We start from the raw sequence: 24,082 nt of genomic DNA, 5'->3' as shown, positions 1-24,082 counted from the left end.
TATTTTATTTTTTCACCCGGTTCGACTTTATATAAGGTCGCAATGTTACCCGTGCGACCACCGTAAAAAGCATCTCGCGGATTGAGAATTTCATTCTGCGCGATCGGGTGATTTTTAATTAAGCGCTTAAAGACGTTTAAAGTAGCTACATTCGAATTAAAGTCATGCTCCTACATTTCAACTAAAATAAAACCATTTGATCGTATTTTAGCTAAAATTGCTAGGGTACTCTCATACTTTTGATTGAGAGTAGTCCGATCTAGAAGAGGCGCATCACGCCTCGTTGGATAGCAGATCGGACAGCCATGAAAATAACATCCATGAAACTGGTACACTATACCGGTTTCTGGATTTTGAAGATCGGCTAAAAACCCATCAATTTTTATGCGACCAAAAAGGGTGTATTCCCGTCCACGCCCGGCATGAATGATTTCCCTGACTACCTGCTGCTCAACCCATAACAACCACTCTACGGCCTTTTGGCTATGTCTATCGGCACGCACATAACCTTCGTTGCTTATAAGACCTATCAAATTATCTTTTAGAAAATTACAGGCATAAGCAAGAGAGCACGAGTCAGCCAAAGTCACGCTTTCTTTCACGGCTTTTTCTCGCAGCTTTCCTCCAAATCACACAAAATTTCACCTTGTCAAAAAAAGGCTCGATCCCTCTAAACATCCTGTAGGAAAAAAAATTCTGCTGCAGCTCATTGCTTTCACGCCACTTACATAGCTCGGTATGCTATATAAAAAAAAGGATCAATGCGCATGTCGTAGCTAGCCAACAGATAAACGCACTTATTGTCCTTTTCATTGTGCAAATGACCTCTTGTAGCGCGGGTGCGATAACTGTACCCACACGGGCCCTGCAGTACCCCCCACCGGGGACGGGCCTCCGCACGTGCGACGCTCTTACATCACCTCCCACCAGAGGGGCCCAACTAGACTTGCCCCGAGGAGCCACGGCGCCACCCCTCCCCTCTTTTTACCTCCCCTACCTGTCTCCTGAGCTTGCCCCTCTCTACTCACAGGTATATTGCGTACAACTTTTTTCTTACATTATTTAGCAATTTAAAATTAATGTATTAGTTAGAAATACGAGATAAATTAATGACTTTTGCAACACTCAATATCGTCTTATTCCACACCTAGACCAAGAAGCCACTTTTTGCCCCTAAAAATAAGTGCAAATGTAGCATATTTTTTTGCCGCAAACTTCATTACGGGGCAAAAGCAAAATGAGCGGGGCAAATATGAATTTTTTCAATGTTCTTTTTTTCTTAATCAATCCAGTAAAACATAATCACCTTGGTTGGAGTATGAAATAAAATACTATTATGTGCAACAGAAATAGTAGTGAGAGTGACAAAAAAACGACTAAGATGATCGCATTCGCGCACGAGTACCGTATAGTATTTTTTGGCACTTTGTGTGCGAAATTCTATTTTTCCTAGTTGCGTAGCATGCGCAAAATGAGTCATTTTCACAATAGTGCGCGGAATTCAGATTTAAAAAAATAATATACTATATACGAGTGCGCAAAGTAGGTAATCGTCGCATGAGCGTAGCGAGGGTGACAAAAAAGCGAATGTACGTTGTTAAAAGCGGATGAGCCTGAGCGAACTTAAGAGTTTCGCACACGTTGTGCGCGAAATTGAAAATTCAAAATTTCGTGCACTAATGTGATTATCAGGCATTTTGCGCACGCTACGTAGCTAGAAGAAATCGAATTTCGCACACAGAGTGTCAAACAGTTTCACATTCGGAGCATAGGGGATGGAATCATTATCTTCAACTACTCCAACTTAGTCTAATTTAAAATTTTTTTCTAAATTTGGTATTTTTCATTTTTTGTAGCTATAGAAATTTGAAAAATATTTGCGCACACCCAGAAATGCGAAAGTATTATATTTCAGAATTGGAACCAAATATATTTCGTTATTCGACGCGAAGACTAGCACTTTTTACTATTTTCCGCGAAAATCAGTAGCAAACTGATGTTCTTCGTAGTATGAGAAAAACATGATATTTTAATAATTTTTGTATATATTTTTAAATAAATAAATAAATAAATAAATAAATACCGCTTTGGCGTTATTAAATATCATCAATTGTTGAAACATAAAGCCCCGAAGTCTTCGCGGCAAAGTTGTAAAAAGTGCTAGTCTTCGCGGAAAAAGCTCGAACTGTGCTACTCTTCGCAGCTAGAAACAAAACCTATTAGTCTTCGTTAGTATTTTGGACGTGCCAGTCTTTAGCCGCACTTGTCAAAAAAGCAGTATGGAAAAACGAAGGGGGGGGGGGGAGAGGGCACATTCAGACAATTTATAGCTGTGATTTGAGCACTCGTGACGTGTTTTTCTAATAATTCGTCTGCATCTTCGACGTCCGAGGCTTGAAATAACCTTATTTTCTCTCCTTGTCGTACAATTAACTATTTTTGCGGTCGAATGCATGTCAGTGTCGAATCAGCGAAATGATCAATCAACAATTCGTGACGTTGTAAGCGAGCGCTACTTTTAATGTATACATTTTCCGTAATTTTAAGTTTGTAAATATTGCAAAAATTACGTTACGAACGAAGGTTTTAAAAAGCTTTACACGCGCTCAAACGAGCAGTTCGTAGTCAGTCGTGGGCTCAGTACGTGTCGGTTCGACAATTGGCGATACATTATTTACAAAAGCAGCTTCAATTATAAATATAAAATCGCATTTCGTCTCTGTTAAAAGTGAATAATATTGTAAGAGAATTTTATATAGTTAGCTGAATAAACAATAGAGTTACAGTGGAATAAAATTCGTGTTTTAAAATTTCTTTACAACCAAATCCTACCTATCTAGTACGAACTTGAATCTGCATTCTGTAGACTGGACATCGCAGTACTCAAAGGTAAGTTCTTCTTATTTATTTACTAACAGTGTGAGTGTTAGGCGCCGATTAACATTTATTAAAACCTTTGCCACTACTCATATCATTACGTTTTGACTATTCTATAAAGGGTAATCAGGACGTAACAGATGATTAAAAGTACTGAATTAACGTCGAACTTCTACTGCTAATGACATTTAAAATATATAGTTTATTCCATTTTTTCGGAAATTGTTTTAAAATTAATTTTCATTCTTCTTATTTTTGATTATATGTTACAATTATAAATAAACCTGGTCCGCCACTCTTTCTTATAATAACAATTGCGGCGTTGTTGTATGACCTGTAGCCTCTAATACATGTTGATGATCGATCTTTTTGTTTTTACGTAGCATAATGGGGAAAAAATCGGTTTTTCATTTTATTAACCCATTAAAAACCAGGCAAAATCTGGCGGAGATATCGAGAAACGAGCTACGCTATCCTTTGCATAACCAAAAAAAGGACCCGTGTTTTTTCTTTTGTCGATTACAATTGTTTATGAAAAATTATTTAAACAAATTATCCAAAATTTCGGAATTTTGCAAAACTGAATGCAGATATCGATTCTACGGGCAACAACACGACAAAAATTTATTTAACGTTTTGTCCGAGTTCAATTTGTTAGTGTAAAATACCTATAAACAATCTCACTCTTGGAAGGGGGCATTGACCATGCCAAATACCATGTGAAACCTGGCAGAGATATCGAGAAATGAACTGCGTCATCCTTTGCATAACCAAAAAAAATACACGTTTTTTTTCTTTTGTCGATTACAACTGTTTATAAAAAATTATTTATATAAATCACCAACAATTTCGGAATTTTGCAAAACTGAATATATATCAGCATTAACATTGATCTATGTTATGTCATCTGTACATTTAGCAAAAAATTTGTTATCAGGTTTGATATACAAAGTTAATTAAATCATACTTTGCTGTCAATCAATTTTTAAGTGAATTATTTTCCCCAAACGCGCCTTAGACTGCCCAGACACTCAAAAAACGAAGGATCCTAAAAAAATAAATACAGATTTTTCCAGGATCCTAGAAGAATCACAACAGATTTTTCTAGAATCCCAGAAAAGTCAAGTGATTTTTCTACGATCCTAGAAAAGATACAAACCATTTTTCTGGGATCCTATCCAATCACAAGGGCTCAGAAAAATTCTAAGCAACGACTATTTTCATGTATTTTGAGCTGCTGAACAAGAATCCGACGGTATTTTTTACCGATACCTCAAGCGTTCGTCCCTAACCCGAAAAAACACCCCCCAAAATTGCTTTTTCACGCAGTTGAGAGGTTTATCCTGTGATCGACAGGAGGAAAATTATTGACAGAGAGTATTTTTATGTATTTTGTGCTGCTGAACACGAAACCGGCCGTCTTTTTACTGATACCTCAAGCGCTCGTCCCTAACCTCAAAAAACCACCCAAAATGTCTGTTTTACGCGGTTAAGAAATCTACGTCTAGAGGAAAATCATTGAGGAAGGCTATTTTTATGAATTTTAAGCCACTGAATTTGAACACGAAGCTTATTTCTTTTGGTTTCTATTAGTTAGGTACATTCGATTAAAACCAAATGCCTTTAAAACCTAAATAATTAGATGGACGTACCTTTACTTTATACCTGTTAAAAACATTTTTGGTCGTGTATACTGATTCATGGATTCAAAGAAATAAATAGATGAAATGGACTGATTCCTTTTGGAAAATGAATGAAATACCTGTCATTTTAGAAAATTTATTGATTTAATTAACTCGATTACGTCAATTCCATATGGCGTTCATAATGACCAAATATTACTAAACTTCATAAATAATCAGAACAAAGCCCGCGTTGTAATTGAATTTATTCCGAAAAGCCTTAGTTGGGATATTCTACAAATTACCAAAATAAAAAAGAAATTTAGCTGTTTAGCTATAAAATTATACTAAAAATAGTAGAGAACCGTAAAGAAGCATGCTTTACAAGATTTTACAGATTTCTACCCTTTTATATTTTATATTTTTTTTACGTATTTCACATTTTGTGCAATCAAACATCTTTTCTAATTTTGTATTTTTGTGCAATTTATAACATTTTTAAAATTTATCAAATTTAGAAATGTTATTAACTGCAAAACAATGTAATAATATAATAATAAAAATAAATATAAAAAAAAATGTAAAAAGTGTATGATTCTGTAAAAAACTGTAAAGCATAGTCTAAATACAAACAATCTGTTATATTGATTAACTATTTTTATTAGAATTTTATAACAATTTAGAGTGTACAACTTTATAACATTAAATAAACGTTTTATCAAATTAATAAAATCCAAAAAGTGTGGACATTTGATTGTTTATTTATCGTTTTTCCAATATTTCTTAAACTTTCATTCCAGCGTTTCAAAGTGTGGTATTAAAAGTTTTTAAAATGTTTTTAGAACCATTTCATATTAGGGCTACATTAAAACATTCACTAAACATATTTATTATTTATTTTATCATTATTATTGCCTATAAGATATTATGTTTGCAGTATACTTAATACTATCAAAATTTGGTAATATTTTGATACTTGCTAATGAGAATTTTTATTGTAAAAAATATCAAAATATTTAATTATATTTTAATTTTAATATTATGACATATAGTAAAGTTAGTTTACTTTACTTAATTTTTTTTCAAGAGATAAATAGCATTATCATTTTTGTTAAAAAAACGAATACAAGTTAAAAGATAATTTCATAGCACGTTCCTGCACGTTCGGTCTCGCTTCTCTTGCGGTAAACATATTTTTCTAGTCAGAATTTTCATAATAAAAAATATAAAAATATTTCTAAATTATGTTACCTATTGTAGGAATTGCTTAACTATTACATTTAAAATATGTTTCGCATAAAACGAGTTTTATCAAACTATGATAATATTTTGATACTTCGTTGCTATGTATGTTTATTTGGAAATATAAGTTACGAAACCTTCTCATCGAAACAACTTCATCTTGTTATTCTCATTTATTAAATTTTGATTTCAAGTATATTTAAAATAATATTATTTTGTATACTGTTGTAGTCCAGAATCTTTCTGTATATTTTAGTTTTGTTTCAAATTCTACAAAATTTATTAGCTGTTACTTTCCACATGGTATTTTTAATGACAGAAAAATTAGTTTGAAGCAGACACAATTAACTTTTAAGCTGATATAGCTTTTGTATACTTGTCCATGATTAATTGAAGCATCTAAAATATTATAATGTCTGAGTCTACTGCAAAGCATTCTTTTCCAACAGTTCACGTTGACAGATGTATTAATCCATTTAATATTAATGGACATAGAGGTAAAGGTCTTCGCAAAGTTTCAAAAAAATGTTTGTTAGATTATTCAGATATAATTGAAACAGCTATGATTTGTTCTTCTTGTAGAACGTCGTACTCTTCTGTAAATTTTAATTTATCGAATAACTCTCTAAATGAGCCGAGTGAGGAAGAAAATGAAAGACCACAAAATAAGAGAATTCGTCTGTCGAGAGAAGCTCAACTAGAACAATGTTGGATGGTCTGAAAAGTAAGTTATCTTCTTTACCTCCAAATGATCCATTGATAGTTTCTATTTTGACAATAGCACCTAAATGCTGGATATTACGCGATATTGAATCAGAGTTTAATGTCTCTTTAAGAATTGCAAAAAAAGGCGAGAGATTTGAAAGATGAAGTTTACCTGAAATTACAATTAAATAGGTAAACAAATTTTATGAATCTGATATTAACAGTCAAGTTATGCCGAATAAGAAAGATGTAGTTAAAATTAACGAAAATGTTGAAACTCAGTATGTTCCAAAAAGATTGCTACTATGTGATATTAAAGTATTGCATCGAACTTTTAAAGAAGGATGTCCACAATTTCCTATCATCTTTAGTAAATTCGCCGAACTACGTCCAAAATGGTGTACTGCTACCAGGTCGACTCGCTGTACTTTGATTTTAGAAAAGCCTTGGACTCTGTAAATCACAAGAGGCTGCTCTAGAAGCTTTGGAATTCAGGTATTAGGGACAGTTTGTATAAGTGGTTGGAATTTTACTTAACAATGAGAACTCAGTCAGTGATAATTGGTACCGCATTATCTCATCCGGTAAGAGTACTTTCCGGTGTACCACAGGGATCTCACCTAGGCCCGATTTTGTTCATTTACTTTATCAATGATATAGCTAGCATAATAAAAACATCAAAATTTTTAATATTTGCCGACGACGTTAAGCTGTACTCAAAAATAACATGCCCTATGGACTCTTCAAGGCTGCAAAGTGATCTTCACCGGATTATGGAGTGGTCGAGGATGAATGGATTGACCATTAATCTTGGTAAATGCCACATTCTCTCTTTCAATAAACATGGTCATCCATTTGTCTTCGTTTACTCGGTGGATGGTCAAACCTTGGATAGATTGGGTTCGATTCGTGACTTGAGAATAATAATGAACTCATCGCTCTTATTTTCAAATCATGTAGATTACGTATCATCAAACGCTCATGTCCTGTGCTACGGCTCTGTCATATGGCCCCCTACACTGAGTCTAATAAATCAATCTTAGAATCCGTCTTCCACAAGCTTATATGATATGTAGCATTCAAAGATAAAAACCCAATGGACTGGGCGGACCATAACGATGAGCCTGGCATGAAAAGAAATAATTAGGTTAAAGTCGCTGAGGTCCATCGGTTGCAGGACTGCTCTGGCATTCAAAATAATGAATGACCTTGTTGATTGCCCTAGCCTCGCAAACCTCTTCAGCATGCGCACAACTCCATTGCTATCAGAAATCCGAGTTCTCTCGGAGTTTTCAATCAAATCAAACCATAGTTTTTTTAGCCCGCTGGCCAGGTTGCGTAGGCTATGGAATATGTTACCTTCTCATATTCGGGGATGTTCTGGGATAACACAGTTCAAACCGAATGTTTTTGCTTTTCTACCTACTCTACCATAGCTATTCATCGATTCACTAGTGTAACTTACTTAGACGATATAAATTGTGAAATAAAGTTCTTTTTCACAGCGATCTGCGATGGCGGTATAACGCAGTAAAATAAATAATAAATAAATTATAATTCCACTACGTATATAGCGATAGAAATGATTGTGCTTCATTGATTGTCTTTCTTATTATGTAAAAATTAATTTTGTAAAAGGGCAACCTTGCCCGTAAAAATTAAATGAATAAATAAATTATACAGACGTCAGCATAATTTTGTGATGATTGCTTTAGCGAAAAGAGACTTATGCAGACAAAAAAGCCTCTTTTCTACATATGTATCCGTAGCGAAGCCGCGTCCGCATAAGTACACACACACACACACCCGCGCGGGGATGCCGATACCCCGTATGTGGCGCGTCCCCTGGGTGGCGGATAGGGGAATGCTCATCGGCGCGTCGAGGTCTCCTCAACCGGCCGAAGGGTAGAGCAGAAATAAAATATGCTCCGCGGACCAAACAGGCTAGGGGAAGAAACCCCGAAGATAAATCAAACAGGGATAGTGAGTTAATAACATTACTACCCCAAGCAGGTCAAGCCACAGTGCCCAGTCCCGTCGTCGATTCCGATCGGGTGAAAGCTCCGGTGGTCGACGCTGGCCCCATGGAGTTTGGGGGGGGGGGGGGGCCAAACTCACTTAGAAAGCGCAGAGGTTTATCACCTGACCACTGCTGCATGCAGCGACGCAGGTGATATGGAGATGAACCACACTGTTTCCCCTTCAACTGGAAGTAACAGCTATTCCTGAACCGGCAAATGACAAAATCAATTTAACTATCACCACAGAGGAATTACTGGCTGCATGCAAAAGAATTGGAAACAACAAGGCTCCAGGCCTGGATGGCATACCTAATATTGCATTGAAACAAGCTATACAGGCACGCCCCGATGTCTTTGTGGACCTGTACAATTCATGTCTCAAAGAAGGGACGTTAGGGAAATATATAAATATATAACATAAAACGGAGGCTATTATTATATCCAGTAGAAAGAAAATAGAGACAATAACGCTGTTAGTGAACGGACACGAAATAAACTCTCAGCCGACCATTAAGTACCTGGGAATCACCATAGACGCCAGACTAACGTTTAAGCAGCATATTGAGAGGGCGAGCAATAAGACAGCAAAAGTCGGTGCTGCACTATCGCGACTAATGCCAAATGTAGGTGGGCCAACGCAGGGCCGGAGGTTACTCCTAGCCAGTGTAACTACATCAATTATGTTATATAGTGCCCCAATATGGGCGGACGCTATGTTGGCGAAGTCCTATGCATGAAAGCTGTCAACAGTTTATAGGAGAAGTGCATTGCGGGTCGCTTCTGCCTACCGAACAGTATCAGAAGATGCAGTGTGCGTTATTTCAAGTATGCTGCCTATTGACCTCCAAGCAACAGAACGAAAGAATATATACGAAGAAAACCGGCGTGGTGACAATACTCAAAAGGAAGTTTGGAAATCCGCAAAGGAACAAACCCTAGCTGAGTGGCAAAGACGATGGGACCCCAGTGGAAATGGGCGATGGACGCACCGCCTCATACCATGTATTGTTGGCTGGACCAATAGACGACACGGGGAAGTGAATTACTACCTTACGCAGTTTTTGAGCGAACATGGGTGCTTTCGAGTCTACCTACACCACTTCAAAATAGAGGATAATCCAAATTGCCCAGTATGTTTGGAAACAAAAGAAGATGTGGAACATCTCTTCTGCAACTGTTCGCGATACGAAATGGAACGAGAGGGACTCGAGCGGTACCTTCAGGCTAGGGTGACCCCTGAGTCAATGATGACAGCTATGCTAGCGTCGAAAGATGGCTGGTGCGCAGTAAACAATTACGTAAGGACTATTATCAAGAAGGTTAGAAATGACGAAGAGAATAGAAGGGAAGAACATGGCGAAACAGCTGAGTAAAACTGTTGCTAGACGAATGCCACTAGATAATAGATACAAAACGCTCCTCGGACTGATGCAGGGGAACGTAGGTCACAGAGTTGAGCTCTCACTCCCCTGCCCGATGCAGAGGAACGTAGGAGCTAGGGTTGAGTACCTTTAAGTGCTCCTCAGACCGATATTGAGGAACGTAGGTAACTGAGTTGAGCCCAGACTCCCTCACCCGATGCAGAGGAACGTAGGTGACGGGGATGAGCCTGTCCAGAGGACGGCCAGTCGATGCTGCTCAAAGTAGACGACCGGACGATGCTGCAGGAAGCAGACAGCCGGACGATGTAGAATGAAGAAGACGAGTTAACAGGGACATATATATATATATATATATATATATATATATATATATATATATATATATATATATATATATATATATGCATAATATACAGAAGATCGCAAACTATATTATTAAGAGAGAGAAGGTATCCACCGGATAACCTTTCGAGAGCGCTCTGCTCGTTGCATACTAAGCATCTGGACGATTGGACGGTAGATGGGATTCGCAGTTCATACTATCGGCCAGATTCACAAAGGATGAACTAGAATCAGTTACGAATGGGTTGAAAAACAGCACAACACTCGGTCCGGGTGGCATACCAGCGTTTTGTGTAAAAAGGTGTATTTCAGAATTAAACATTCACTATTGAAATTGTTTAATGACTTCTTGTCCTCTGGAATTTTCCCAAGCGTTTGGAAAAAGTCCTTCGTTAACCCTATTTTCAAAGAATACTTTAAGAACGACATAATGAACTATAGACCAATATCTATTATTAGCTGCATTCCCAAAATTCTTGATGCCTTGGTTGCCTCTAAACTTAGCAGTTTTCTTGTCGATACTATTAATAAAAAACAGGCTTTGTAAAAAAGAGGTCAACGTTATCAACCTACTTGTATTTACTAATTTCATAACTCAAGCTTTTACTGACTTATAAGCCAGGTAAATTCAATTTATCTTGACTTCTCGAAAGCGTTTGATAGTGTGAATCATTACCTACTCTTCCGGAAAACTAAATGTATATGTATCATAGGTGCTCTGTTACGCAAGCTGTAAAAGTTAGAAATGATCAATGCTTGAAAGCAGTGTAGTCTCCGGGGTTCCACAAGGCTCGAATCTTGGTCCTTTACTATTCTCAATTTTCGTAAATGATGTAATATAGTGTCTGAAATTTGCAAAACTAGCTATCCACTCCGACGATATAAAAATTTTAATGTGGTAAAATCTTCAAGAGATTATAGTAGGTTACAGGAGGGCCTGAGTAGAATATTTGAGAGGTCTTAGGCTAATGGACTTATGTTAAAAAAAATTTGTTTAAATTAAATTATTGAAAAACAAAAATTTTGGAGCTCACAGCTAGAGATTTCGTGTTATCATCCTGGTGGTAACACCAGTACTGGCCCTCATTATTTGAAATTTATAAATTTTACTTATTTTAAACAACTTATAATAAATATATTAAAGGTTACAAATTTTGAATGATTATCACCTGATTATCACATGATTATCATCAACATTTTATCTCACATAAACGCATATTTATAACTATCAGCTTTATTAAAAATACTGAGCCGAAATCACCTGATAATCAGCTGCCGTTTTGGCATGATTATCAGCTGATTATCAGTTGATTGTCATCTGATTTTTTTCAGTAGGGTAGCTTGAGAAAGCGAAGAAGACGTAGACGACGTAGGCGGTATCAAAGTCAACGAACGTATTATAGTCAGTGTAGCGCGAGTAGGTCGAGCCCCTCCGATCATGGATCGTCGAAAGGATCGAATCGAGGAACGTCGGGCCGATTAAACCAACGCGAAGCCGTATCTCATCACCTCGCCGGTAAGAAGGGAGTTACAGTGCGGGAGTGCTCGGAACGCGACATTACGCAGTGGTTGAGGAAACGCCAATGCGGGAGACCAGACCAGTTCCCGGTCTCTCGCCGAGACGCCGGAACTGAATCAGCAATCTCGATGGTACCGGGCCGCCGAAATCACGAGCCACATGAAGTAACGTCGGTCAAGTTACTAACGAGGCCGCGTAACCAAGAATCACCCCAGTTTTCGCCCATAACGCCGTCAACATCGCCTAGTGTCCGTGTTATACCATTAGGTCCTTTATTTTTTATCCTATATGTAAATGACCTACTGATTGATATGCTAAAAGACTCTATAATGTCTTATGCAGACAACACAGTCATCATCTCGAGTGATGACTCGTGGTCGGCAGCACAGGTCAAGATGAATTTTTATCTTAGCAAGGATGCCAAATGGCTGATGTTAAATAAACTATCGTTAAATGTAAATAAAACTGTATACATAACCTATGGCAACTACTGTGATAGTGTTCCAGAGGATATAAATTTAAAAATTGGAGACAACTTTACAAATAGGGTTGAAAGCCATAAATATTTAGGGTTACATTTCGATTACAATATGAAATGGAATATACACATTGACTCCATTGTAAAAAGAACAAGATATTAAATTTTTGTCTTTGCAAAAATTAAAAGTATAATGGATAGAAAAACCTTAATGACGATCTATCATGCATTCTTCCAAGGCCTAGTCAATTATGGAATAATTGCCTGAAGTGGGGCGTGTAACAATTGTATGTACTCGATACAAGGAGTACAAAAGAAGTTATTAAAAATTATTAACAGAAATCATTTTGAAGCACAAAATTCCCCACTAACAGTTAGGCAGTTGTTCCAAATTGAAACAATAACATATCACTATGGGAAACTAAGGGATATTTATAGTAAAAATGCGAAAACTACTAGGAAAAAGAGTATATCATTGCCAAAAATTAATAAATCTAGAAGTAAGAAAAGCAGCTACTACATGGCTGTAAAAATTTTCAATTTACTCTCTAATGATTTCAAAGATTTAACAGTTAAAAAAGTAACTATAAAAAATAAATTAAAGGATTTCATAAGAAATCTAATAGTATGAAATGTATTAGAGACACTAGTTTAACTTCTGTTATAAGTACAAGAAAGAACAGTACGAAAAGATTAATTTTAGTTTTTAATTTTAAAGCTATCTGTATAATTATTGTGCTATACCTATGTACAGGCAACTTGTTTGCCTCTATAGGAAGCCTTTAAAAGGCTTATGTATATGGTCATAAATAAATAAATAAAAATAATATTCAACTAGTTTGGCTTCCCAGTCACAGAGGTACCTTGGGTAATGGCAAAGCCAATGAGATTGCTAATTTTATTGTCGGCCTCGAAATTTCAATGTGTATGATCCCTTATGAAAAAAAGTTTGCAGAGATTCCTACAAAAAAAACTGCTGGAAATTTGGATGCTCAGAAGAGTCGCGTTCTCTACTAAAAGAAGGTAGATGACAATTGGCTGGTTATCATATGATAATCAGCTGATGATCAGCTGATAATCGTGCCAAAATGTCCAGCTGATTATTAGATTATATCAGCCTAATATTTTTATTAAAGCTAAAAGTTAGCTGATTATCATTAGCATTTTATCTCATATAAACGCATATTTGTAACTATTAGCTTAAATACAAATATTAAGCTGATATCACCTGATAATCAGCTGACGTTTTGACACGATTATCAGCAGATTATCAGCTGATTATCAGATAATCAGCCGACTGTCATCTGCTTTTTTTTCAGTAGGGGTATAAATAGGTTTTAAATAATATATAGAGTACAGCAGTGTAGTGTTAAGTTCAAAGAATTATTTTACCAAAACTAGAAGTCTTTTAGTTTTTTTTTGGCATTGGAAATACAAAATATCCTGTGGTGGCATACAATATTGCGGACCTTTAGATCTAGCCACCCCTTAAACTCTACAAGATAAAAATCATGCAAGGCCTAAAAGTTAAAAGTGTAAATAAAAAAAACTTATTTGGATGCTAAATGTACTTTTCTTTATTTCTCATAAACATTTTGATTGAAATAATTATTAACATTTAAACATTAAAGTGCATGCCTACACCATAACCTGCTTCTCCATATATTAATAGAAAGTGATTCTTATTAAAAATTATTACGAAATTTTGTAAACGCATTAACTAATTTCAGAAACTTTGATGTGTACCAAGGTTTACAAAATCACATGACTTTTGAAAAAATTGCTAAATCACACAAATCCAACATTTTAAATAATTACAAAATATTCTTTGGATTTTTCTACAGGTGGCATATTTTCGAAATTTAGCAAAATAACACTCTAACGCGTTTAAATAAATAATGCAAAATTACACCGATACGTCGTCTGCTCGTGCAGCATGAGCAAACACAAGAGGCTTGCGAAAGACATATGAATTGGGTGGAAACACTCCGACAAGTAAATGTCCCATGTTCAAGAATTTATAAATCATATTTTAATGGCATTCTAGTACCTCAACATTAAATAATAAAGCTGTAGTTTAATGAGGAAAACATGTACCACGGTGAAGAAATTTTCCTACAGTTTCTGCCTTCTGTGGTGGAAAACTGGAATGCCATTAAAATATGATTTATAAATTCTTGAACATGGGACATTTACTTGTCGGAGTGTTTCCACCCAATTCATATGTCTTTCGCAAGCCTCTTGTGTTTGCTCATGCTGCACGAGCAGACGACGTATCGGTGTAATTTTGCTAAATTTCGAAAATATGCCACCTGTAGAAAAATCCAAAGAATATTTTGCAACCAATGGATTTATAATTTATTATTCAATAAAGCCGTACGGAGTCGTTTGGTTGATTGACTTGAATAACCCAAGTCAGTTATAAGATGTTGAACAAAACTTACTTGGATTGTCTATTTGGTAAGAAAGATCCCGAAACATTTTGTTACAGATAAAAGGAGAAAAAATGTTCGTGACTATATAGGCTTTTTTATGAAAAACTGACATGCTTCTAAGTGGCACTAAAAATTTATGTAATTCTAAAAATTAAGATGTAAACCTAACCTACTTAGTCATTTAGAGACATGTAACTTCAAGAAAATATAACTTCTGTCAAAGATACTTTATGTGTGAATTTATCTAGTAGAAACTGATTAAAGCTGATCATCTCAAAAATATTGCAGTTATTGTTGACAAATGGGTAATTCCTTATCTATCTGTCATGGCAATAGTTCTAGTTTTGGTTAGTTCTTATTGCATCAATTCTAGAGTAATACATAGTTTGCCCAATATTTTCTTCTTACAAATAATGAGTTAAATAATTATGCCTACAGAATCTTAAAGCCAATCTATTTATGCAATTGCAACTATCTAAATAAACAATAATTGATGGTTGGCAGACTGCTATAGGAACTAGAGAATATTTTCAATTTTTCATAAAAAAACCAGAGAATTATTCTTCTTTTATAATTTTAAATTATATCTATCTCGTAATGAAAATTAAGATACCTTAATTAACTTTTTGATATTTGTCAAAAGTATTTTATTTTTACTGTCAATAAATACAGACTATTATTAAAAAATACCTTTATAGTGTACACGGAGATTGTTTTGTGATAGCCCTATATAATTATATTTATCTTTAGGACTCCATGACCTTGGTAAAGGAGTTTCTTCTTCATTAACCATTGGATAAAGCAATTTTAATCGATCCACTGACTGGTTTTGTACAAAATTTGATTGCGTTGTTTCTATAATCTCGCATTCATTGCTTTCTGCCATATTCTCTATTGATCTCGAAGTCACTTACTTGATAAGTAACTATGGAAATTCAACTTTCACTATTTAAATGATATTTATTGTCCTCCTTAACTTTGTTTTATCTTGTTATTTATAATACTATTTTAATCAATCCATAAAAACACATAAGTAACTAAAAATTAATATTTTTAAGTTTCATACAACCAAAATTATCGAAATTATTTTGCTAATTTTTATTTAAACAACTATTTTTCTCTACTGTACCTTTCTTTTTTATATTTTTGTTTGAAATATTTTATAGTACTTCTAGTTAAGTTACCAGCAGAGCTGCAGAACATCAAATCAAAATATATAAAAAATTGAACGTAGCTACAAGCAATATGACAACATCTGAAGTCTGAACATCTCTGACATTAATATTCGGACGTCCAAGGTCCGCTTGAGGGCGCTTTTGTCGCTGCTCTAAGTTATACCAGGAAGATTATGTTAACGCAATGTTAAGAAAATCCTGAAAACTTTTACAGAAAGTTTTTCGCTGTATGGCGGCGCTGTGATCCGTACCCGACTAGAATCAATCCTACGGGTAAGATCAGGGCCGAATCAGGAGAGTTAGGGTACTGATCCGGGCCAAGCTAGGAATCGGGTATGGGCCGTAGCACGGGTGTAATGATGCGCAAATCCGGCCCGAGAAAAAGTGAATATGAAGAGAAAAAAATTGACAAATCAGACAATGTTACGGGCTTTATCATGCATAGTTTACCCTACCTGAAGTTTACTTGTATAGACTACTACAGTACCGGATCCGGGCCGGATAAAATCCTGAAGTATACTAAATCATTTTCTTATTATCATCTTACTCTAATATAATAAATGCCAAATAATGTTGTACAAACGTTAAACTATTTATTTGTTAATTTATTTATTAAGTACGTCATGAGCAATTTATAGAACATAAATTACATTAAAACGTATATGTAAATGAAATATATAAAAATAGTTAAATTTTAATTATTAATATTTTAAACGTCATTGCCATCACTATCTTGATCCCGAGTTCTTTTTCTGCTGTCACGACCTCGATTCCAATCAGCAGCATTGTTTATAACAGTTCCAATCAGTCCCAGTAAATCAGCATTTGTCACTGTTTGTCCCTTCTTACTATATGCATTCTGCATTGCATCTGAAAAATATTATACTTATTTATAAAGAATATTTTTATATAAATACATGAGTCAAAAATAATTTTTGTATTTCCTTTCTTTCAATGTTTTCAATAAAGCATCTAGATGAGTATTAGGAATGGTAAACGTAAAAAACCATTTCTTCAAGTCTTTTACAAAATCTGTCTCAATAAATTGTTCAGCTGCATCTAAATAATCCTCATCACTATCACCAGAATCAGTCTCTTCATCCGATGAAAATCTTCTAAGATTCGCCTATTCTACTAATTCATCATTATTATACTTCTATGCTGTAACACGTGCATCTGTATCTGATTCTTTATTCTTAACAATGTTTTCTATGTCTTCTACTTCCTGAACTTGCTCTACTAGAATTTTACTACTCTCTACATGCAAAATCTTCTTTGGCACTACTGCATTATCTGAAGCTTCTTTTTCAAGCATGTCTTTTTTCAACTTTTGCTTCATTCGATAATTGCGAACTCTCAACTTGTTTCGTTCACTCATTTTTTCACATACAACAAATTATTTCGGAGTTAACACATAAAATATATTTCCTAATAAAACCAAAGCTATTGTAATCACATATAGGTTAGGACTACTTTTATATTCTCATAAGATTTACGTTACTTCAGGTGTCCTCTACTGTACCCTTAATATTACATTAAACCTATAAATTGTATCGTAGGAGTCTGCTACAGTTTACATGTTTTCTAAATCTAGGCAAGCAAATCCGGGCCGGGTTAGCGCATCATTACAAGCTTGATCAGGAGCCTGAAGTTTCACCTGATCAGGACCGGATTTCAAGTACGGCGTGCCGTACCCAATTTCCACTCGGGTAAGTTTCTGTGACGTCATTCTCGCGCATGCGTAGATGCATCTAACTGGAAAATAAACTTTACCTTAGTGAACAAAAATAATACCAAAACTCTGGTTGTGAGCTCCAAAATTTTTATTTTCCAATAATTTTATTTAAATAAAATTTTATACCGAATACTAAAATGTGTTCATTTGTGCCAAACTGTGCCTAAATCATGCTAAACTGTGCCAATCTGTGCCTATGTCATGCCAAACTGTGCCAATATCGTGACAAACTGGGCCATAATGCACACAAATTTTGGCATATTTTTCATTTCTACTGGGGTTGTTACAAAAATAAATAATCTCTGTGCAACTTAAATAAATCAAAACTTCAACAATAAACAAAAATTGCTAACTAAATATATAGACAATCAATGCATTTATTCGCTATAGACTACCCGGCTGAAAATAATCATATGAGAGCTCATACGAGCGATCATATGAGATTTTCGACCGGATACTCATATATCAAAGATGATGATGGCTGAGCGGTTAGGACGCTTGCTTCGTAATCTTAAGGTTCCGGGTTCAACTCTCCTCGAATCTAAGTTTTTTTCAATATAATATTTATTTAAAATTAAATTCTAGAAGTATCTTACAAAGCTGTGGTAATAAAAAAGAATCTAATAAAAGTCAGAATGCGCGGTAAAGTAAGTAATGTGGTTATTTATGTTTATGAAAAATCGCGATATATCATATGAGAGCTCATATGAGAGCTCATATGAGAATCCGGTCGAAAATCTCATATGATCGCTCATATGATCGCTCATATGATGCCTCATATGATCGCTTATATGATGGATCATATGAGCTCTCATATGATTATTTTCAGCCGGGTAGGCATTGGCCATATGCATTTCGTGGCTATTTTTGATCCCTAATATTCAAACACAAGTTTTTTGGACGTGTTTTTGGTTGCTAAATCTGAATTGTGGGAGTTCTCGGCCGAAAAAATGAGACGTGAAAAGTTATAAACAATTAATTTGTTTATATTACGCATGGATGACTTTTTTCATAATATAAAAATTTCACGTTGCTTACTAGATAATAATAAGACATCATATTTTTCTATTAGTTTACTAAAATTTTAGCGTCTTCATTTTCATGATAATCAGTTAAAATTCGAAAAAATTAAAGCATAGAAGGCAAAATATAAAAAACTGAAATTATAAAATCTAACAATTTCTGAAACGATAATGCGATGAATTGAAATATTAGGAAATATAAAATAACAAGAGTTGAGAGTATTTTTATTTTAAATTTAAAAATTGAAATTTATTTTTATGACTGTCATAGTTTTTTTAATATTTTCAGTTTCAAAATATTACCTTACATTAGAAATCAATGCGTAATCTCGTGTTTCAAATCTTTATTATTTAAAATTTTTTAATTCCACTCCTAGTAGAAACAGTAATAGGAAAAAAGATCTTAACAAATCTTGAATTTTATTACTATTGCAATATATACTTTAACCGAGCAACGTTAGGAGTGAGGTTAATCGCGCTAGTTTCTATTAACGCACTTGATAGCATTTCTATTTATTTATTTAACTCCAGAGTTACAAAACAATTGCATTCGATACAGAGTTGATATTATTTGCACGATAACACACTATAACGACGGAATCCTGCAGAGGAAAACAATATTTCCTGTTCGCAGGTCCGGATTAACAATACTAAAAATACATGAATACTAGTTAGTTATTGCTGTTTCTTCAGCAATAGCATCCAGTCATACAACATACCATACAATCTCCATTCATTCTTTACCCTACTGAAAAAAATCAGATGACAATTAACTGATAATCAGCTGATAATCAGCTGATAATCATGCCAAAACGACAGCTGATTATCAGGTGATTTCGGCTCAGTATTTTTAATAAAGCTGATAGTTATAAATATGCGTTTATGTGAGATAAAATGTTGATGATAATCATTCAAAATTTGTAACCTTTAATATATTTATTATAAGTTGTTTAAAATAAGTAAAATTTATAAATTTCAAATAATGAGGGCCAGTACTGGTGTTACCACCAGGATGATAACACGAAATCTCTAGCTCTGAGCTCCAAAATTTTTATTTTTTAACAATTAAAAAAAAATTTGTTTAAATTAAATTATTGAAAAACAAAAATATTGGAGCTCACAGCCAGAGTAATTAAACTAATTTAATATCGACTAAAAAGTTGATTCATATTTATTGAAAGAATCCCAATTAAACTGCATTAAAATAATCATCAAAAAAAATCGATAAAAATATCTTTATTTTGATATTTAGATTGCGATTGAGACCGATTCGCATCGATAATTTAAAACGTCGATTAAATCAATCTAGTATTTTTAGCAGGGATTCTTTTTTTGATTATTTTAATTGATTAAAGGATAATTGAATCTAACCGTAAAAAAGTATCGAGATTGATTAAATATTATATAATCGAATTACCTTATAAATTAATTTAAATTTATTGATAAAATTACGAACAAATCATATTAGAAAAATAATTATTATTTTTATTATACGTAATAAAGTACCATTCGAACAGATTTATATATACTGATAAAATAACAATGAAATGATATTGCAAGAATAGTGGTTGTTTTGGTTATTAAAGTCTATTAAACTATATTCAGAGCCATTCATAAAACTGGTATTGGGATCGATAAATTATTTAGTAATAAATAGTGATTTTCAAATCGATTAAAATATATTGACAAAAAACATTTAAATGATATAACAAGAATAGTAATTGTTTTGGTTATTATAAGTCGATTAAAATATATTCGAAGCTATTATAAAACTAGTATTAAGTTCGATAGACGATTTAGTAATGATTAGAGATTTTAAAATCGATTAGAATTAGTAAAAAAAATTACAATGTCACTGCACTAAAATAATTACTACATAAACGTCGATAAAAATATATTTAATTTAATACTTATTTTTCGTATTGAAACCGATTGTAATTAAAAACGATTTAAATCGATAGGAATTTAATCGACCAAATTTGGCTGGTCGATTGAATGGATTTAAAACGATTAAATTCGATTAAATTTTGATCGATTTCAATCGAATTCAATCGCATATTTTTAGCAGGGTTGTTGTCTATCGAATAGATCAAGATTTAATTAAGTGCAATAGCAAGAAGAAATATGCTTTGTAAAAGATGTGAAATCTCTCAAAAAAAAACTTTTTTCAAAAGTGAAAATCTTGGCAAGAAAAAGGCTAATGAACGTAGTGAAATCTCTAACTAAAAATGTCAAGTAAATGTTTTTTTGCTATACGCATTAAGATATAAAATTAAAGTTAAAATTATATTTTTCCAAAAAATGATATTTTAATTTGAAAAATAAATATTTGAAAAGCAAAAATTACGAATTGTCTTATAACAAAAGGTAAAATTTTAAGTCCCAGAATATTGGAAAGGTATAATTTTGAAAACTAAATTTGGAAATTTCTAAAAATATCGCTTTTGCAATATTTCATCTACAAATATCACCTTTTGCAATATTTCAATTCAACATTTTTGTTTTATACATTTTTTCATTTCAAAATCTCAGTTTATAAATTTTGAATTTCTAATCTTTACCCTATCTAATTTTTATTTTTTTTAATTTTTACCCCCACCCATGGATAGGGTTAAAAGGTTACTGCACGTGCAGCAATCGTGAGAAAATATGTTGAATACTTAAAGGTCATTACAAAAAAAAGCTTAGCTGACGCGAATGATCATGCTATTAAAAATCCTGATTAAACCGTACACCAGCTCTGTTAAAGATCTTCGTAGCATCCATAGAGGACGACTCGTAAAAATATTCAAAGTTCAAACAACACTGAAGTTGCATGTATGAATGTATCAGCAGTAGAAACGTAAGGTCACTTCAGTCTTGTTTATACTTAAAAATTTTCACGAGCCGTCTTCTGCGGAAGCTACGGAAATTTTCAATGGAGCTGGTGTACGGTTAAATCAGGATTTTCGAAAGCATCATTCTCGACGTCGGATAAGCTTGTTTTTCTAATTATTCTATAAGAATTCAAAATTTTTTCTCGCGACTGCCGCACGTGAGGTAACCTTCTAGCCTCTCTCTATCTCTGTCACTCCGTTGAATTCTATACGGAAATTAACTTTCCTTAGCGGGATGCATGTTTAAGTAAAATATATATATATATATACTTGGTTTTTAATTTGTTATCTTAGGTAGTCGCTTGCTCTTTCCAGTCTTTGTCCGGCGGTAACGATCGTTTTTGACATTCCATCGAAAACGACTTGGACATGCCCTCTTATAGAAAAATCTTGCAGAAAATAAAATAGAAGAAACTCCAATATCCACTGCAGGAGCCATACAGAAATCATGCAAAAATTTTAACAGAATTTATTGCAGGTATTGTGTACTTGTATTAAAATTTACGTACATAATATAGCCTTAATACGATGATCAGTATTGTATACTACATTTTTGCATACAGCATTCGATAAAGCAGGTTCGCATGTTGAAACTCATGCACAAATATGTACATAGAACCCTAGTGGAAATAATTGGGTGTGCCAAAGTATGCTAAAGTGTGCCAAAGTGTAATAAAGTGTGCCATGCTGTGCCATACCGTGCCAAACTGTGCTATACTGTGCCATACTTTGTCAAAAAAAAAGATGTTTGTTTCCGAAAAACCCATGTGGGTCAAAGTGTGCCAAAGTGCAGCAAATTTGCGAATTTGAACACTTTGGCACACTTTGGTACAATATGGCACACTTTGGCACACTTTGGCACACGTTAGCACACTTTGACACACATAGGTTTTTCGGAAACAAACATCTCTTTTTTGACAAAGTATGGCACAGTATAGCACAGTTTGGCACACACTTTAGCATACTTTGGCACACCCAATTATTTCCAGTAGGGAATTAACAAACTAATCTTTAAAGTTAGTATAATGGTAGCGTAGACTTTCGTATGCGAATAATTGCTGTAGGTTAAGTGGATTAGCTCTTTGGAAGGTATTTTTATTTATTTATAATTTTCAGGATTCTTTTTTGAACCGTTTGTAACAGTAGCAAGTTATTTTGGTACGCACCACCCCACGCAACTATTTCATAGTTAATCAGACGTGGAAAAATGCGTAGTAAATTATTCTTAGAGTAGATGTATCCATGAATTTGGAAATTTTACTGAAAATAAAAATTAGGTATCTATTCTTATTTATGAGATATTGAATATGTTTATCCCATCTTATATTAGAATCAAATACTCTCTTTAGTATTTCGTGATTCATTTTAAATTCAATTTTCTTTGGCACGCTATCGCAATAGTTTCCAAAAGTGATATATACTGTTTTTTGAATATTTAATGTTAGTTTATTAAGCCTGAGCCATGTATATATCTTCAAGGTGTTTGTTCATTTTTACTTCAACTTCAGACCAGGTTTTTCCATTAGCTATCACTGCCATGTCATCTGCATAGGATATTATAGAGTTTTCTGGCATATTCATCAGTAAGTCATTTACGTAAAGTATAAAAAGTAATGGGCCAAGTATCGTCCCTTGTGGGACACCACTGTTTACGTTTTCGAAATCACTTGTATGTGAACCTATTTTTACTTTTTGTTCCCTATTGTTTAAGTAACTCGTAATAAGTTGATGACCCTTACCTCTCATACCGTATGCGTTGTTAAGATACTCGTGGATCGAGGGGAGGTGAGGTGGAGGCAATAACTAAATGCACCGGACTAACAATAATCTTTTCTTTTAATGTAAAACACAAACTCCCGACAGTCTCTCTCTCTCTACCTTTACAACCGCTCTCTGCGGAGGCTGACTCTGAAGTAGCGAGCTCGCGCACGCTCGCACATGCTAACACTAATGAACGTAAGGTGGCGCTTCACGCTAGTACTATAATATAAATGTACCTTATATCCCAACACGCCTCCTTACATTTATATTTTCGCAATTACAACATCCTTTAAATTAAATTCAATAAGTTTCTTAATCTTTCGAATCTTATGCGTCCTAGAGCCTTTGTCAATATATCGGCAAGATTTTTTTCTGAACTAACTTTTACAATATCTATCAAACCTTTCTCATAATTCTCATTTATAAAGTGATAATGTAATTCTATGTACTTTGATCTTTTGGTAAAATTACCGTATTTCGCTATACAAACAGCACCAGAATTGTCTTCGAATACATTAATCGGTTTTTCTAATTTAACATTAAAATCACTTAACAAATCTTTAATTAATAATATTTCGCTTACTGCTTCAGACATTGCAACGTACTCTGCAGCTGTCGAAGACTTTGTCACACTTCCTTGTTTTCTCGATTTCCAATGTATTACATTTCCATACAATTTTACAAGATAACCAGTCGTTGATTTCCTATCAACACAATCTCCTGCCCAATCGGCATCCGCATAAGATTCAAGGATATCTACTTTATCATTTCTTTTATACCTTAATTTCAAATCTTTAGTTAAATACAAATATTTTAAAACTCTTAAAGCATATTTAAAATGCATCTCATCGTAACAATTTTGAAAACGACTTAAATAGTTAACACTATAA

The 24,082-nt window shown here is 34.0% G+C and overlaps 1 protein-coding gene across 4 annotated transcripts in view; it reads right to left on the bottom strand.

Moving 5' to 3' along the window:
- The window catches only part of LOC100116705 (ran-binding protein 9), a 303,718-nt gene extending 287,840 nt beyond the window's left edge, over positions 1-15,878 (bottom strand). For 2 of the 4 annotated variants that reach the window (XM_031923995.2, XM_031923996.2), the window contains exon 1: positions 15,314-15,850. In XM_031923995.2, the coding sequence (XP_031779855.1) occupies positions 15,314-15,509 (196 nt within the window). In that variant the 5' untranslated portion in view covers positions 15,510-15,850. Of the gene's footprint in view, positions 1-15,313 lie in introns of all 4 variants that reach the window. The other 2 variants (XM_032601497.1, XM_031923993.2) reach the window with 2 other exon arrangements.
- Between the last annotated feature and the right edge of the window lie 8,204 nt (positions 15,879-24,082).

The sequence above is a fragment of the Nasonia vitripennis genome (assembly GCF_009193385.2).
Source record: "Nasonia vitripennis strain AsymCx chromosome 2 unlocalized genomic scaffold, Nvit_psr_1.1 chr2_random0004, whole genome shotgun sequence".
NCBI lineage: Eukaryota > Metazoa > Arthropoda > Insecta > Hymenoptera > Pteromalidae > Nasonia > Nasonia vitripennis.
The sequence above is the reverse complement of the archived record's forward strand: the minus strand, read 5'-3'. Positions and strand labels throughout refer to the sequence as shown.